This window comes from Equus quagga, chromosome 4 (assembly GCF_021613505.1).
Source record: "Equus quagga isolate Etosha38 chromosome 4, UCLA_HA_Equagga_1.0, whole genome shotgun sequence".
Classification (NCBI taxonomy): domain Eukaryota; kingdom Metazoa; phylum Chordata; class Mammalia; order Perissodactyla; family Equidae; genus Equus; species Equus quagga.
Window position 1 is genome coordinate 139,917,959 of NC_060270.1, and position 18,497 is coordinate 139,936,455.

At 52.7% G+C, this 18,497-nt stretch overlaps 1 protein-coding gene across 2 annotated transcripts in view; it reads left to right on the forward strand.

Moving 5' to 3' along the window:
* The window catches only part of NRP2 (neuropilin 2), a 112,226-nt gene that overhangs the window by 22,777 nt on the left and 70,952 nt on the right, over window positions 1-18,497 (forward strand). For both annotated transcript variants that reach the window (XM_046658117.1, XM_046658116.1), the window contains exons 3-5: window positions 9,518-9,699; window positions 15,217-15,447; window positions 16,777-16,932. In XM_046658117.1, coding sequence (XP_046514073.1) covers window positions 9,518-9,699; window positions 15,217-15,447; window positions 16,777-16,932 — 569 coding nt within the window. The remainder of the gene's footprint in view (window positions 1-9,517; window positions 9,700-15,216; window positions 15,448-16,776; window positions 16,933-18,497) is intronic.

The following is an 18,497-nucleotide window of genomic DNA, read 5'->3' on the forward strand; positions in this document are numbered from 1 at the left end:
ATCTCTGTGTCATCCCTTTGAGAGTGGTAGGAGGGTAAGAAAGTAGTATTTTTTCGATCCTTTCCGCTGCGAAACTGAGGTCTAAGCATCCAGGGTTGAGTCCACGCCTCAGGGCAAGGTGCTGGGTTAAGTGTTGGGGTCCTGGCTCCTCTTCCCTCCTGCCCGCCAGGCCTCACCCTTGCGCGGACCCCCAGCTCAGCCCCGCACTCATGCCCCGCCCCCCGCCGAGGCCACGGGCGCTGGCCCAGCAAATGGCCTGCGTGGCGGTGGGATGCAGAAAGGCCCAGCACGGTCTGACAGCCGCGCATCCTGCTAGGAGACTTCCTGCGACCTCCTTCCCCTTCTTGTAGGAGCTGGTGTCCTTCCTAGACCTACTGCTTCCTGGTCTTATTGGGCCTCCAGCCGAGAGCACCCAACGTTCTCGAACATTCAATGCTTCTGCCCCAGCAAACGCGGGTCAAGCCCCTCTGAGCAGGGCCCTTCTGTGGCGGGGAGGGGGCACTTTCGGGGGCGCTGCGTGGCCGTGGCCGGGCTGCTCTGCTCAGCGGCCACGGGCCTGCGTGCGGGCCTCAGGAGCGCGTCCCCGGCGGCAGGGGACAGCCCAGGAGCCCCGAGCGCGCCCTGCAGCGTCTCCACTGGCGCGGCCACAGCCCCTCCTGCCCGGAGGCTGCAGGCCCATCACCTGCCACCGTAGTCCTTTGTGCGCAGTGGGGACAGGTTTGCCCTGGAGCTGGAGAAGCTCTGAGCACTGTGACCTGGAGCCCGGTGGGAGTGAAATCCAGGAGCAGGGTGCATCGCACCTGCCAGGGCTCTCAAACCGGCCACTGTTTGAGTTTCTGCATGGCACGTTTTTCAGACAAGTTTTGCACTTTCCAAGTTTCGTTATAGAAGTCGGATGCCAGCAAAGGGGGACAGAAAAGCGGCTGGGAGCCTCCCTCCCTGGAAAACCATGAAGGACTTCCCCGTGCTGTCACCGACGCCCTGTGCCCGCACACCTCGGCCCGCAGGCTGCCACGTTGGGACAGAGCAGGAGGCTCTGACTGGTTCACGGTTAGACCCCTGGAGCTGGAGTGAGCGCCTGTCCGGAAGGGGACCGCTCACTCGGCCAAGTGCAGGGACGCAGCTGGCACTCCAGGCACCGGCCGTGTCCTCTGTGGGCCCACGTCACTTCCTGCCCCTTCCAGGCGGCCCTGAGAGGCACAGAGGCTGGTCCCTGTCCCCACTTAGGAGCGGAGGCACGCTGAGCCTGCGGGCATGGTTGGCCCAGGCTGGCCGAGGACAGCCCCGCACGTCTCTGGCCCTGAGGGGCTTCACGCTCCCGCTCCCCCGAGCTCCAGCCGCGGGTGGGTGGGAATCAACCGTGGGCTGTCATGACTGTCCACCCTGGTTTCAACACACAGTGCTAGCAAGGGCCCTGTTGGCTGACTGTGGAGGGCAAGGATTTCACAGACGGTGGAGCACACGGAAGAAAGACCCAACAGTGCCGCTGGAGCCAGCCACCCCAGAGCCTTGACCCGCACCGGCCGCCGGCGCCTGGAACGTCGTTCCTTACGGGAGCACACGGCCCAGCCAGGGCAGCCTCCCTGTGCTCGCGGGCCAGGAACCGAGCAGTGAGGCCCAGGGCCTCAGCAAGGGGCCTTCTGGGGAGCCAGCGGGGTCGGAGGAGAGGTGGTGCTCAGCGGAGGGTTGGGGAGGGGGTGGGTGCTGGTTGTGCACCCTCCGTCCTCCGAGAGTTCGTCCCTGGCCGGCCGAGTCAGACAACGTGTCTGCAGCCACCTTCTTCCTCGCAGTGCGAGCCTTCTTGGCAGCTGCTCTGTGAGGAACAATGGGGTCGGCGGGGCCTCTGCATCATCCCAGGGCTTCTGCGGAAAAACAACCAGCAATTATAAATAGATGTTATTTGTAGTTTCCATTTTCTTGCCTTCAAGGTTTTGTGGAGTAATTCCTTCGGTTTGTTTTGGGTTATTCTCTCACATACTTCCTTTGCTGGGTGGTCAGGTTTCCTCCTTCCTGAAGAGCCCTGTGACCCCGACTGTGGGGGGAGTGTGGACAAGCTCAAAACATCAGAGATCTGTGCTGGGAAGAGATGAAGGAAGAAAATGAAACTGCAAACAGCTGCTATTCAAAACGCACCTGGGGCAGCCCAGCGGCATAGTGGTTAAGTTCACATGCTCCTCTTTGGTGACCTGGGGTTCACAGGTTCGGATCCCGAGCTTGGACCTACACACCGCTCATCAAGCCATGCTGTGGCAGCGTCCCACATAAAATAGAGGAAGATGGGCACAGACGTTAGCTCAGCAACAATCTTCCTCAGCAAAAAAAAAAAAAAAAAAAAGGCACCTGGCCCTGACGCAAATACACAAAGGTAGCACCTGGGCGCTGTCTGCATCCTTGGAGTCAGAGAACTGAGTGAGTTAGATAACAAATAACGGTAACAGCAACGGCAGCGAGGATGATGGACATGTACCTGTTTGCTGAGCGGCTGGCATCGTTACCTCACCCACCTGAGAGGTGGGGCCCCCAGCTGGGCTTTGAACTCAGCCGGGCAGGCTGGTTCCAGAGCCCAGACTCAGGAACACAAGATTGGAATGAAATCTGAGAACCTCCAGGGACCACAGCGCTGCTCCTGGGCTTGTGCAGGAGGTGGATTTGCAGAACCTGCCCTCCGTGACACCGAGGCTGGGGCATGAGCTCGTCTCTAACTCTGTGAGCGTCCTTCCTTCTTCGTGCGTTTGGTTTCCACGGGGTCTGTACCTCTCCTCGGCCCACGTCCACCGTCCTGTTCTGTAGAACACGGGTAATAGTGACAACAGCCCGTGCCTCCCAGGTGCTTCCTAAGGGCCGGGCGCTGTGCCGGGCCTAAAGCACCTTCACAGTCCTTCCAACGATCCTGCAAGGAGGGGGTTGTCGTTATCTGCATTTTATGGATGAAGACACTGAGACTCAGAGAGGGCGAACAGCTCGCCTGCTGTCGCCCCAGCAGCAAGGGCAGGAAGCTGGCGTGTCTGTGGGCAGAGCCCAAGCCGTGCCCTTCCCAGGGAGCACGGCCGTGGAGACAGATCCGCATCTGTGTGACAGGCGTTGGAGACCCCTCCCCAGGAAGCTGTGCATACACGCACAAAATTCCTGCCTCTGATGAGAGGGCTTCCCCAACCCACTGAAACTCATCCATGCACCCTATTGCAATCATGGGCTTAAGAATGTGTGCTCTAGAGGATTCTTTGAGAGCTTATAAATACTCAGATACTGTTTTCTCACTCGATGGGCCGTATGTTCACATATGGATGTGTATGTGCTTATAAAAATACTTCACTTACAAAAATTAAGATGTTATCCCGTCTGAACACTTACAAAGCTGCGTCTCCATTGGGTGAGCCTTGACACCGTGCATTGCAGATCTGCTCACTGCTGCTCTTGGGGATGTGTCTGTTAATGTTGGCACGTCCTCTAGGCTTTGTTTAAACAAACCAGTGAGTGAAAAGAGCGAGGTGCCACTGAGTCTCTGACTGAGCCCGAGTGTCTTCTCTGTCCCTGGCACCATCTGCTGTGTGGTGTGTCAATCTGGTATCCCGCTGTCTCGGGCCTCCACTGGACAGCAAGCCAGAGGACGGAGGCGAGGGCTGAGTGCCTTCCCAGAGACCACCTGGGCCCAAGGTCTGCCTCTGCCCTTTCCTCATTGTGTCTCTTGGGGTGGGCTGCTTAACCTCTCTGAGCCTCAGTTTCTGCCCCTGCAAGTGGATGGTCATCAGAACCAGGCCTGGTATGTGTTCAGTGAGGATTAAATGAACCAGTATGTAAACTGAGGGTCTAGCCCTTAGGAGATGCTCAGTAAGGGGGAGCTCTTCCCAGTGACATACCAGCTTCTCCCTCACTGGGTGATACCAATGGAAGGGAGAAAGTCAAGGAGATGGAACTGGCTTCCTAAAACCATCCCCCTGATGACGAGGCGATGCCGCCATGAAGGCTGGGGTCCCTCCGAGCCCGAGCAGCTGGGCTTCTCTGAACTGACCAGAGCCTTGGGCGTCTGCCGGCTGCCCGCAGCCTCTGTGTATCTCGCCAGCCTCCTCGGTGGGAGGTTGTACATGACAGGGCTGGTTTTCCTCCTATTTTTCCTGCAGTTTTAATGTAAGGATTAATAAGACAGTGTTTGTCGATGGCTTTGAGCTTCCTGGAAGAAAGGCACTCCAGGAGGTGATAAATTCTCTGGCCTGGATAATCTACTCATGAAATATGGAACTTTGAAAGTGTGAGAAAAATCTCAAATCACTTTGACAGCATTTTAATTATAGTTGATTTGTTTGCCGCTAATAGTGAAAATGCTGTCAGCATGATTTGAGATGTTTCTTCCACTCAAAATGTTATATTTCGTGTCTTCGAGTCACAAGGCGACGTTCTGGTTTCCAGATACAACCAGAATAGCTCAGGGATTGTGTTGGGCACAAAGGCAGAGTGGAAAACGGACCAAGCCCGTCAAACCCCTTGGAAGGCCCCTTCGCAGAACCCATCTTCTCACCGTGTCACGCTGGCCTCAATTCCTCGCCCATTTATTCACTCAACACAAAAAGTAGGGAGCCCTCCCGTGTGCCAGGTACCAGGCACGTGTCAAACTCAGCAGTGAGAGTGAGGTCCTTGCCCTCAGGGTGCTTGCTGTCTAGTGCAGGACACAGATTCTAAACAAATAGAGTATTGATGTTACCTTTACAGGTTACGATAACAGCTGTAAAGGCAATAAGAGGGCGGCGAGGGAGAGGTAGGGGCAGGCTTCTCTGAGGAGGCGACATTTTCTCTTAGAAGAATGAGAAGGTACCAGCCACAGAAAAAGCTAGCAAAGATGTTGCAGGCACAGGGAAGAGCATGTGCAAAGGCCCGGGGGCTGGAAAGAGCCTGCCATGTACAAAAGATGATGTCTTAAACATTTCATGGGACAAGCAGCATGAAGAGAGGCAGTGCCTGCCTGGCAGAGGTGATGGCTCTGGGACGTGGGTGGACACAGGTGCTCTCATGTGTAGACCTAAATCCCATAGAAGGGGTGTGGCATCCTTCCTCAGAGTACCCAGGTGCTCTCCCTCCGCTGCAGAAATCCCTTCCTGGGCAGCTCTGGTGGCATCAGAGGGTGGACCTTGGAAGGGGCTGGGCGTCCTGCCCTGTGAGAGGGCCCGGGGGCGGATCTCCCTGCACAGCCTCTGGTGGCCTGCTGGGAAGCGGCGAGCAAGGGTGGCGTTGTGGGAAGTGGAAGGCCTCTTTTCATGTTCTCCTGGTGATGAGAGGAAGAGATGAGACTGTGGCTTTTTCATCTCTCTCCCGTGGACTCTTAAAATTAATTCCACCATCAAGATTCCCACGCCCCAAGTGTGGGTTTGGGGAGAGAAATTAAGACTTTGAAGTCGAGAAAGAAAGCAGAGAAAGCGTTCTCCAGACAAATGCTCCACATGCAGATGTCGGAATCTGTGAGGGGAAAGTGAAAGGCTTCTGGGAGCCATTTCAGGGAGAAAAAGAGCTGGAGTAGAGATGGCTCCTCGGCTTAGGAAAGGAAAGACAATCATAAAAGTTAGCGTTAAAGCTTTGGCAGGAATTTTTTCATTTTAGGGAGATTATGAATAATGAAATGCAAACACAGTGGCTAATGTGTCTGTTAGCTGGTTTCTGTTTCCTTCCGGAAGATGAGGACCGTGCTCCAGGAGCACAGCTTTGCAGGTCACCCTGCTGGACTGCCGTGGTGGGGGGACACTGAGTCTGTACCCAGATTCCTCTACGGAACAAACACGCCGTCGTAGTTGCTGGATGCAAAGCCATATTTATTCCAAGGCCACAAACGTCCTAAGCCTCTGTGAGCGCCTTCACAAACGAACCTCGCAACACTGAAATTTCGGAGATTTACTCCAGCTGTAGCAAATCCCTAATAATAAGAAATTTCCCCAAATGAGCCAGTCCCGCAGGAGGTAAATGAGACATTCTGTGTGAAGTCAGCATGTCATTCGGAGTGTGCCCTTTATGCAAAGAGCCTGCGCCAAGAGCTGGTGGTGAGCTGGGGCTGGTCTGCAGGGCAGAGTCCAGACCCTGGAGCGAGGGGGGAGTTTAGTGACCAAACTGTAGCCCTGGGCTGCTTTCCCCTGGAGCGAACCTGATAGGAAAGACCAGTTTTTCTAAGAGGTTCAAGTAAGGGCTGATATTTGCCTCACAAAAGGAGTCACCAGGGGGTCCTTGAATAACAAGCTCAGAAAGAAAATTTACAAAACGATTGATTTATCTGACCCTTTTTCCAAAATGCATCCCTCCACTATATGTGTCTGTAGGAACGTGAGGATGGATTTGTAGCTGGCTGCATTACCAAAAGGGATTTGGCGGTATATCCGTGGGGTAAACTGAGGCAAATTCATGGCTGTGGCGTTGTCTGGGGAGCCCTGCCTCCTCGCTGAGTCTGCTGATCCCCTACGTTACTCCATGGGTGATGAGGCCCCCAGATGGAACCCTCCACCTCTGAGGACCCAGCCGGGGGAGGCCAGGGCCTCTCATTATCCTTCCAAGAGAAATTGGCAACGCAAAAACTGGAGCTCTCTGGTGGCCTTAAAAAAATTTTTTTTAAATATTTATTGAGAGTGGGTCACGTCCCCAGCTCTATTTCAGGTGCTCTGACATGCCATGTGTCACTTAGTCCTCCTGTGATCCCGTGAGTGGATGGTGATGAGGAGGAGGTTTACTTTTTCACCTGCTACATTATGAGAGCTGGGTTATTTTTTTAGCTTTTCTACTTTGAAAAAATTCTTAATGAAAGCAGCTTTATCTTGTATACTTGTGGCTTATTAAAGAAATTCAGGCTCATCGTAAACAATTCAGATAATAAAAGAGAACACAGAAGAAAGTAAAAATTACTAATTATCTCACCACCCATACATCTCACCACTGTTAATTTTTTTAGAATATAGTCTTTCAGGCTTTTTTCTGTATGTATATGCAAGGAAATATATATATTTTACAACATACTTTTTTAAAAAATTTACTTTTTTTCACCCTAACACTATATGATGGGCATTTTTCCATAAACACAAAAAACCCAGACCTACAGCCGTATTTACTATAGCAGCAGAGTGCTCCACTTTATACATACACCAAAATGGATTTGCTCACCCTCTGTTGCTGGACGTTTAGACAGGATCCTGTTTACAAACAAAGCATCTTTTCACTTTTCATGTACTTTTTGTGTATACATGCACAAAGATGCATATACATCTTTGCACAATTTTCTGATTATTTTCTTAGGAAAATTCCTAGCAGTGGGATTGCAGGATTAAAGGGCAGGAACATATTCACTTTTGTCACCTTGTTGCCAAGATGTCCTCCAAAATGTGCAAACAGATGCACGCTCCTGCTCTGTGGCGCCTCTGCTCGCTTGCTGGCTCTCAGAAAGTCGCTCTGCTCTACGGTTCAACCTCTTCGCCTCTGACATGGGTGTGAGATTGCAACAAATCACGGTTAACGTTTGTTATGACTCACTAACTGCCAGGCTGTGTACTGACACTTTCTAAAGATTATGTTGGTCATTTGAATTTCACAAGAACCCTGGGAGAAATATTCTGATCTCCCTATTTTACTTTTATTTTCCTCATTTCTGAGGCCCGGAAAGGTTGAGTAACTTGCCTGAGGGCTCCCAGCTATTAAGGCTGAGCTGGGATCCAAATCCTGCTATACCTGTGTCCAGGACTGGGGGACGCTCTCCCCGGGGCCGTGCGCCGGCTGCTCCAGGAGAGCTCCAGGAAGTGTCTGCTTAGAGAACGAAGCCGATGCTGCTCCTCGACCATGTCACATGTGGTGGGTCTGGCGTCACCATTACTCAGCTGAGCGTGACTGTCCAGTGGTGCCTACCTCGGTGTGGAAATAGCAAGAGGGGTTTTCCAGAAGGTCTGGGGAATTTCCTCTTAGAACAAACTGTCTTTTCACTTTTGTTTTCGAAGGGAGGAGGCACATTTTCAAAGTCAGCCCCATCTCCCACAGGGACGTCACAGACCTAAACAGATTCCCCACTGCCCTTCTCCTCTGGGGCCCTCTCTCCAGAGCTCCTGGGGGCGGGCCCAGCCATCTCTTGTCCAGATGCTAAGCAGCGTCTGCCATTCTTTCCACTGCAGGATTCCAGCCCTCTGGGGTCTAACAATGAACTAATGCTGGTCCCCGCATACTTCCTCGCAGGTCTGTTCATTTGGAAGGGGCTAAGCAATCTGAAATGTGGCTCCTGAGGGCTGCAGTGAGGCCTCAGGCCTCTGGCTCAGCTCAGACAAGCCCCTTCTGCAGGCAGACCTCCCACAGACCCCATGTGTGGCAGGAGCCAGCGGGCACATCTCAGGGAGGGTGGTGTCTCCAGACCCTCTCTCTACGTAAAAGAGATTTCTTAAGTTGTCTTAACAGGTTGATGCAAAATGAGTAAACAGGGTGGGAGAGGAAGAGGGCTGATTTTCAGTATGTGGTGCACTGGCCGGTGATTTGAAGGGAGCTGGTGGGGAAGGAGCGTCCCACCTCAGCAGTTGTGAGGGGACTGTTTGCTGGGAGCCCAGAAGTATGGCCCAGAGAAGACCAGAGCACAGCCCAAGGCCGACATGCGTCCGCGCAGACACAATGGCCCAGTGTGCCCACCATCCATGAGCAGAGCCCAGGACATCTTTGAGGTGTCTTCCCCACCCCAGGCTGTTTGACTCTGAAATGAGCTCAGGCCTTGGCCTGGGGAGGGCGGCGGCTGGCTCTGCCTTTGCTGAGGCGGATGGCTATGTGCTCACAGACGCTGGGTCCCTGGGGAGCCCCCTGCTTTTGGAGGTGGTTTTATTGCCTTATCTAATCTGTTGCTGACTCCTTTTAAAAACGTGTTGTTGACTAGACACTGCTGATGGGAACCTGGCAGAGTCATCTCGGGGAGTGAGGTGGCTCATGGGTGGGGAGTTATCATCATTAACAATTAAAGAGAAGAGAAGAGGGGACGGCCCATGAGAAAAAGGGAACGGGGGCGGGGCAGGAGAAGAAACAACCATCTCTGAAACACTCCGGGTGTGCCTGGCTCGGGCCGAGCACCTCGCGTTTATTTTTTCATTCCATCTCCATCCTAACCCTCTGAAGTGGATATTTTTATCCTCATCTTACAGACGAAGAAATTGATGCTCAAAGGGGTTGGGTAAGAAGAAAAGACTAGGATTCAGAGAGATCATAGTGGAAATACAAATGGTGCTACCGAAGGAAGAAAAAAAATGTTTGTTTTGAGATACTTGATGGAATGATACTACTGCTTTTATGTGGGCAAGAGATAAGGTCTTAAAATCTGTCCCCGCACTGAGGGGACATTCGCTCTGTAGCTTTAATGAAGCAATGCAACCTCCCACATCTGTTTGCCGGTCCACGTGCTGGTGGCGCCTTTGTGTATCAACCTGAAACACCTGAGCATCTGTGAACCGGGGGAGAGCAGTGAGCCCACGTGAGACAGCAGGCCTGCGCATCTCCTCACACCCACCTGTTCTCACCTGCCCTGTGTCCCCTCACCTAGGTATGACTTCATCGAGATTCGGGATGGGGACAGTGAGTCTGCAGACCTCCTGGGGAAGCACTGCGGGAACATCGCACCCCCCACCATCATCTCCTCGGGCTCCGTGCTGTACATCAAGTTCACCTCTGACTACGCCCGGCAGGGGGCAGGCTTCTCCCTGCGCTATGAGATCTTCAAGACAGGTGGGTGCGGGCCTCTCAGAGAAGGGGGACGGGGCTGTCTGTGTCTGGCCGTGGGCACGGTGTGGGATGCTTACGTGCTCATGGCTGGGGCCCAGGGGGTGGAGACGGGTGGAAGGGCTACAGTGTTACGCAGCTCGAGCAAGTTGACGGAGAGAAGAGAGGTTCCAGGTGGACCTGGAGACGCCCAGGAGGAGCAGCCAGTGGAGGCATCACCCACCTGGAGAAGGCGAGCGCAGGGTCGGTGCTGGGTGCCCGGCCGGCAGAGGGCGTCATTTGTGGCACTGAAAGAGGAGGGTCACCAATTATACAGAAAACACTTTGGAAAGAATTGATGTTTGTATGTTTTTAAAAATCATGGTTATCTTCCTGGAAAAAAGCAGAACTTGGATGAACTTCCTCCCATGGGTGAGTGCTGCCTTTACAATATTTGGAGTTACTTGGGACAGAAAGATGCTTGTCTTCTCCGTTTTCAGAGTCCAAAGATCTTACTGTGACCCCCCAAGTGGGATCACACCGTAGATTTTAGATTCAGATCTGGCTCCTAGAGATTCCCCTCGCCGGATCCATTTGACCACCTCTACCCACTGAACCCCACTTCCCAAATGCCGATGAAGCTGACCCCTGAAAACAGCCAAAAAGACAGCACCAGAAGAGGCAGTGAGCCCTGCCCTTGGACCAGTCACTCTCTGCTCTCGGCTGGGGCCCCTTGGGTGCCTGCAGGCCCTGAGAAGATGTGCTGGGGCTCACTTCCATAGCTGGGTGGAGCCAGCTTTTGTTCATAAGACGTGGTTCAGCGTCCGCACTTGAGCACTCCAAGCAGCCCGCCATTCCCGCAGCATCTTGAGGCTAAGTGACACTTAACCGCAGTTCACCCGTTCCCCACCCCATCCACAAGTGTGTCGTCTCTCCAAGCTCGAGGGTGGAGGCTGGTAAAGGGGAGGCTGTCAGCCTTGTCATCGAGAGGCCCAAGTCCGCGCCTGCTGAGTTCAGTGTGAGGGGAACTATTCATATCTGTTTTCCTTTTTCGCTGAACAATTCTAGAGAGGAAGTGGTAGCTGCTGAAAGCACTTTTTATATCCACTCTGTCTAAATATTTGTCAGATTTGTCTGCCTGAGAACAAGAACGGAGAATCCAGTGAAGGGGTGGGGCCTGTGTCGAGCCAGGGTGGGAGCCCGGACCGTCTCAGGCAGGAGTCTGCCGCAGGCCACCAAGCTCCTGCCGCCGTGAGGGCACCGGGACTGCCGATCTGTGTGTCCAGCGGCTGGGCGGGTGTGAGGCTCCCGAATAGCCTGGCCCACATTCCCTTGAGTCCTGCACAAGATTCAAATCAGTGGGCGTGAGCAGCACGTGGAACACTGCTCATACCATCCTCTGCTGGGGAGCAGTGGGAAGAGAGAAGAGAGAGAGAGAGAAAACGGGCGCCTGCCCTCTTCCAGTGGAGAGATGGATGTGCAAACCCTCAGCACACAACAGACGCCTGGAGGTGTTGTTGGATGGATATGGAACTAGAGGTGGGCATGGAGTTGGAACGAGAAAGGATAGGACTGACATGCTGCCATTGTGAAAATGAGGGCGCTGTCCACACCTGGCATGTGGGGACCTGGGATATCAGCTGGGGAGTAAGGTCCCAGTGCAAGGCTGTCCCTCAGCTCCCCCATGCTGACCAGAAAAGGAAAACAGCTCTACCCCAGGCCTCCCAGTGACCTACCACGGAGTCAGAGCGGGACAGTTAAAGCTCCACTCAGTTTCTCACCTCCCAGCGTCGTATTTCATGAAGGATGATGCACCTTCTCCAGAAAGCCCGAGAAAAGGTGAATGTTGACTGTCTCTGTCACACAGGTCTGAAGGGGCAATATTAAAAGCCAGAACGCACAAGAGGGCGTGCTGAGTCAGCACTGCTGTTTGGGGATGGCTGAAGCAGCCTCTCGAGTGAGGTGATGAGGCTGCCCACCGCCTGGACAACCTGCCAGCCAAGGCAGGTGGCGTGAGCATGGCGAAGTGGGCAGTGCACTTCAAGGATGGGAGACAGAGGTTACTGCAGCGAAAGCTGGCCCACCGCTGACAGCCGCGCTTCCATCTGTGAGAAAGAGGGGAGCGCCCAGCGCCTTCTCAGGCTCACCCTCCTGCCAGCATGCCCGCTGAAAGGGCAGCTCTCGCAGGAAAGTCACCTATATAAAACATGTCTGCATGCTGGTATGAGATCCGAAGCTGGGAAGTTTAGGAAAATGAGTGTTCTTCCAGGTGCCGTGTCTGGCACCCACGTTCCCACTGCTGGGTCCTGAGAGAGAATGAGCAGAGTTCACATCACTCACAGAACGTGAACGAAATGCATGGGCATGCTGAGGGGATGCAGGAAACTCAGCTGTTTGCTGGTCAGACTCACCAAGGGAAAGAAGGAGGAGCTGCAAACACAGATGCACAAGCAACGGGGGTGGAGGGTTCTGGAAGCCCTCGACAGTGCATTGCCCTGGCCAGAACCAAAATGACAGACAGAAACCCACCATTCGGGACAGTCGGGCGAGTGGCCGGGGTGGGAGGTTCCTGTTTGCCCTGAATGAAGTGGTGTATAAAAGAGTCTGTGTAGACCAGACTGTGCACACATGAAAGTTAACCAAAGCAACTCGTAGGCTTAAATGACCTCAAACCACCAAACCCTGAGCAGAGCAGAGAAAGCAATTTTAAAATAACTTAAACGCTGGAAACTGAATTACTGGAAAATGTGGGTTGGTTTGTTTGTTAGTTTTCTGAGGCTCTTTTGACCAAAGTTCAAGATCAAGTTTTCTTTCCTGGTGCCTCGTGACATTTTGGAGACTGAGCTCTCTGGGGTCATCACAGAGAAGGCCTGGGGTGCCCCTGCTCCCCCTCCTGAAGTGAAGGACTGAGTCCGCCTCTTGTGGTCAGGCCAAGCTCAGCTCTGGATCAATCCGCCCTGTTTTAGCTTCAGATGTGCCGATTCTTCTGCCTCCGGCTCGTTGTGAGACTCAGAGTGGATAAACGCAGAGTGGGCATTTCTCGTGGCAAGTCCTTTGTGTGAAATCATCCTGTGCAGCTGACGTCCCCGGCTTCTGTGGACAATCTTAGCACTGAGTGAACTGGAGTATTTGTTGACTATTTTTTTAACCTTAAATCCTTTTAAGACATTGCAGAAAAGGATCTTGGATTAAGCAGATATCTGCAAGACTCACCTTTTATCCCAGGGATGGTCACCCTTTTCTGAGATCTCTTCTCTACATTTGCTGTTCAGCTGCCTGCTTCCTGATGCTTTGTCGTCCAGACAGTGGGATGGCACAATTACAGACGAATGCACGATTGTAACAGACAGGTTTGAATTTTCTGCATAAAAAGGATAAAACTATTTTTCTACCTCATTCAAAATAAGCCAGAGGATATACCCGTGTATAGCCACATGTCAGAGATAGAGACACACTTTTTTTTTTTCCTTAAGGACGTCGCGTTGACAGATTCTCTCCAGTCAAATGCAGGACCTCAGGGAAATGGTGGGCACTTGAGAATCTCACATTCTCCACGCCTCCCTTGGGCTTACCAGGTGTCCATTGTGGGGAGTACCTGTCCCCCGTGGATAGCAGGGACCAAGAAAGGTCCACCGTCATTCCCAGCTCCCAGGGGGGTAGGGACCCCCTGCCTTGGAAGGGAAGGACAACAGAGCAAACTCGAGGAGGGGTGTCAGGATGCCTCTTCCTGCTTGGAAGCCAGTTGTGGAGAGAGAGTTAATTTCTTCTGGCAAAGTGGCCCACATGAAGAAGGCTGACCTTTTCAAAATTCCTTTCGGCCCCCTGAAGACCAGCCAGCTGGCTTGGCTTTGCCAAGCTGCCTCATCCTGGACCATTGAGGAGGCCCACGGGAGCTGGGGGCCTGATGGTAAACAACCTGGGGGGAAGCCGTCCCACTCATCTCTTGGGGCCTGGCTGCCCCCTAGCCCTGCCCCTGCGTGATGGAGCACAGAGCCTCTGAGATGTGATGCTTAGAGAGCCCCCGAGGAGTCCTGAAAAGGCTGGGTTTTGCCCAGGTGTCCTGGCTCCCCGCCCCGCCAAGACACAGCTCAGGGCAGAGGGGCGGAGGTGACGGATAGGTGAGTTGGCACGTTGGAATTTCCTGTCTGATGCGACAGAAAGTTGTAGTGCCCCTCCCCCGCTGATTTGCATGGCACCTTGTCCAAGTCAGACATTTGTGCTTTCCAGAAAGCCTTTGTCAATAAAGAGACTCAGGAGGAGCCTGCTGTAGGAGCCTCCTCGGATGAAGACTTCGCTGCGGGCTAAGATCAGCGTATCGACATCACATAGTTATTTTCAGCGGGATCCCCAGAGGACACTTCCTGCCAGTAAACACCTGGTTTATTGAGTATTTCTGTGTTTTTTCTTCATGCTTAGAGTGCCCATTATTCTCCTCATAAATCCTGCTACTTTTTTAAATTTTAAAATCAGAACGTAGCGAAATCGATTCTGATTGTCCAGCATTCACATTCAGTCTGTCACCTCACGTCACCGCTCGCGCTGGGCATCTCCGTGGGCCCGCGGTCTGGGCTGCAGGGTCCTGGGACCGTCCCGGGGCCTGGCCTGGCTAATGGTGGCGGGGTGACAGCCCACGAGGGCCCTGTTAATGCGCCTCCACCTGGAGGTGTTGGGAGAGATGATGGCTATAATCCTCTTAGGAGCTCCCGCCCCACTCCAATCCTGCATCAGGATGTGAATGTGTGCGGCATTTAATAAGGACGAGGCCATGAGTCCCAAGACAGCAGGCACAAGGGCTTGGGAGAGAAACCAGGCCATCCCCACCACAAAGCAGCCAGAAGCCTTCCAAATGCCGGGCCACTGCCGCATTTTTCCAAACTTGCTGCTGGAGCAGCCTTTACCATCCCCGATGCCCTGCTGTGATCCACCGGCTACAAACGTCGATTGTTAATTGTCTGGCCGCTACAGAGCAGCTCGTTTTAATGTAGTCATGCCATGAATGAGACCCGAGCTCCCCTTTGCCCCTCCCCTGAGGCACCTTGGATCTTGGAGGGAGAAGGGGCACTCAGTTGGCTCGGGTACAATAGGGGCTAGTGTTGAGGTCAGCAATAAATAAGGGGAGACATTGTTTTCCCTGCTGGCAATCAGCAAGCCTTCCTTAGGGATTGAAATAACTTACATTCTGGAGCAAGCAGCTGAGTAATTGAGAAAGAAGACTCTGTTCCTCTGGTCAAGAGACTGGGTCTCCCCGTCTCTGCGTCTCACACACACACTTCTTTCTCCCCCCGTCCCCGCCGTGTCTCCTCGCCGTTCTCCCCCCAGAGAGCAAGCCAGCTCGCCTCCCCGAGTCCCTCCAAAGACGGTCTGGCTCAAGGGCTTGAAACGTGGATGTGCAGTCTGTTGCTTCAAGGGCCACTCCAGTGGAAACAAAAACCTCAACGGGCTGGGGGATTTGGGCCCAAACATTTAAATAACCCATGCGACAGAGGCAGCAAAGAAAGGCCTCTTCTTCTTGCATAACGCTACCGTTCTCTTTTTTACATCCAGGCTCCGAAGACTGTTCCAAAAACTTCACAAGCCCCAACGGGACCATCGAGTCCCCCGGGTTTCCCGAGAAGTACCCGCACAACCTGGACTGCACCTTCACCATCCTGGCCAAACCCAAGGTGGAGATCGTCCTGCAGTTTCTGACCTTTGACCTGGAGCATGACCCTCTGCAGGTGGGAGAGGGAGACTGCAAATACGACTGGCTGGACATCTGGGACGGCATCCCACATGGTGAGTGACGTGGCCGCGCGAGTCCTCCTCGGGAGCCTCGCCTTTGCCTGCTGATGGCTTTAGTAACAATAAAAAGCACACAGCGACTTCAGGGCCCCTTAGGGTCCAGCTGTGACCCATGATGGCTTCCTCTCCTTATCCTTCTCCGGGACGATTTCAGAGAAATGGCAGAAGGGCGGTTTCCTTTCTGGGAGATCTTTCTTTGGAGAAGGACAGCAGGAGGTGGAGGACACACCTGGAGGAGGAGGAGAAACCTATAGCTAACGTTCTTTCCGGCCCCAGCAGTCAGGATTTCCACAGAAAGTGACTCATGGGGGCCGGCCCTGTGGCCAAGTGGTTAAGTTTGCGCACTCCACTTCGGCAGCCCGGGGTTTGCCTGGTTCGGATCCCGGGTGCAGACAGGGCACTGCTCATCAGGCCATGCTGAGGCAGCATCCCACATAGCACAACCAGAAGGACCCACAACTAGAATATACAACTGTGTACTGGGGGGCTTTAGGGAGAAGAAGAAGAAGGAAAAAAAAAACAAAGTTGGCAACAGATGTTAGCTCAGGTACCAATCTTTGGGAAAAAAAAAAAGAAAGAAAGTGACTCAGTGGCCACCCTCTAGGCCCAAATAGGACTCCAGAGCCAGACTGACTAGATTTGACTCCTGGCTCTGCTGTTAGCAGCTCTGCAACCTTGGGCAAGTTACTTAACCTATCTGTGTCTCATCAGTATAAATAAGCTGCTGTCATCATCTTCATGATTACTATAATTTTATTATTAATGCAGTTGTAGATGTCAAAAAGGCCCATCACCCAAGGCCACGAGGAGCCTGCACTGCTCAGGTGGAGACCAGCACTGGTCTTGGGTGTGGTCAGTGTCAGCGAGGACGCCAGTCTCGCACTTTGTCATCATTCTAACTGTTTTGCTCTGTAAGGGAGACTGGATGGCTAAACGATTTCATTTCCTGAGAAATGCATGAGACTGTGTCAGAAAACGTGGGTTTGCATCCCAGCTCTGCTGTTGCCTAGCTGTGTGAACAGGCAAAAGACCTTTCGGAACCTCCATTTCTTCTTCTGTTGAACAGGCATCGTAACGAGGCTCTCCGGCCCATCTACCAGGGCCGTGAGAACAGAATGACGCTAGGTCGGTGAAAATACTTTTTGATGTGCAGGAGAAATATTAGACATTGCTCTTAGAACACATCTTTGCTTATTCTTTTATGCCGAGGCCTACAAGGTGATGCTCTGTTTAATGACATGCAGCTGTGGGGAGGGAGAGTATATTGAAAATGGAGTTTGGCATTTCTGTTTCTGTTGACCTCTCTTTGTCCTGCATGTCCAGTCGGCCCCCTGATTGGCAAGTACTGTGGGACCAAAACCCCCTCTGAACTCCGCTCGTCCACCGGGATCCTCTCTCTGACCTTCCACACGGACATGGCGGTGGCCAAGGATGGCTTCTCTGCACGGTACTACCTGGTCCACCAGGAGCCACTAGAGAGTGAGTTGGCGGGTTGGGAACCCCTGTCCTGTCCTCCGTCAGGGCTGTGAGAGTGCGCCGTGAAGAGAGGCTGGTGTCTGGGAGAGAAAGAGATGGATATACTGCAGAATTTGCAGTGGCATCTGAGTTTGAGGAACGGGAGCTGTGTCCTCTTGCTAGGCAGGAATTAATGAAAATAAAACAAATGTCAATGTGGGTGCTCATTTCTGTAAAAGAAGCCTGTGTCCCACAAGTTAGTTCTTCCCAGGGAAAGTCAGAGGAGCATCTCCAGCCTCAGTGTGTTCCTCTATGAATGAACGGGAGGTGAGGCAGGATGTCAGTACAGGTCCCCACCTGGGCTGACAGTTTTTGAGTCTCTCCAAGCCTCAGTGCCATCATCACAAAACTGAGCAGTTTTAGACCTCTCTCTCTCTCTATATATTTTGACATTAAATATCTCTGGTCCTGGGTAGAGTTTCTTTCACTAGATGGGTCACTGCTTGGACTGTCACTTCATTCTTCCAATAAACACAGCCTTTGAGCTTCCACGAGGTGCCAGGCACCGTGCAAGGCAGTGGAAGTGTCGCCCTGCCCCCAGCTGTCGCGGAGCCTGCTGTCTAGGCATCTGTCTCTTGCCCTGAGCGACATCTTCAAATCAGTTTCTCTCGGACATGTGCTTCGAAAGTGCTGCCCCTTCCACTTAGAAACCCAAACAGTAACTCGAAGGACTAAAGAAACACTTTGAGGATGAGTGGAGCTGGGGACATCCTGCCATGGTTGTACACAGCTTACCACATGCACACCTGCAACACGGCAGCCTCGCCTGCTGGAAAGTCGATGGCTTTTGTTTTGGGTTTTGCTTTTGTTTTTCCTTCAAAGAGCTCATGAAGATTGAGGGACAAGAAAGCAGTATTGCAAATTGCACCGAGTTCTGCAAACAGCTGGTGCAGTCACAGAGCTAAAGAATAGGTTTGAGACCTGAAAATGATTGCTGGTCCTGTCAGACACATGCACACACAAATATTGACCAGTGTCCATGGAATCCATGGGAAGGACAGCGATTAAACTGATGGCCCAAGGCCAGAGTAAGTGGCTTCTAGGTCCATTTTCCCAGACAGGTGGCACAGGGGAAGACAGAGTGACATGCGTGTGTTCATAGAGAGATCTCCCAAAGACAGGTATTTATTGCTTTATAATGTCTGTCTTCTGTGCCAGAACTCATGAGACAGTTGAGTGAAAGAAAGAAACAAAAGTGCCTCCTGGGTGTTTATTAATAAAGCAGGCTTCCCACGACGCAGCGGCCCACCCAAACTGCCACGAGTCCATCACCGCTTACCTGTGTTTCAGCCGTGGCGCATCTGGCACCTGTGAGCATCCATAGCCTGCAGCACTGACAGTTCTTGTGCTTTAGATTGTTTTTTCAATTTGTATGATGATTCTTATTTATCCATAGCCTTATTTCTTTTAGGTCCAATTTAGTTTCTTTCAGATCCAGAGGGGTTGTCAAGCTCTGTGATGTGGCGTAGTTGTTTTAGAAATGTGAGTGTATAATTAGGTCTTTAAGATGAGAGCATGCCTGCAAGGAC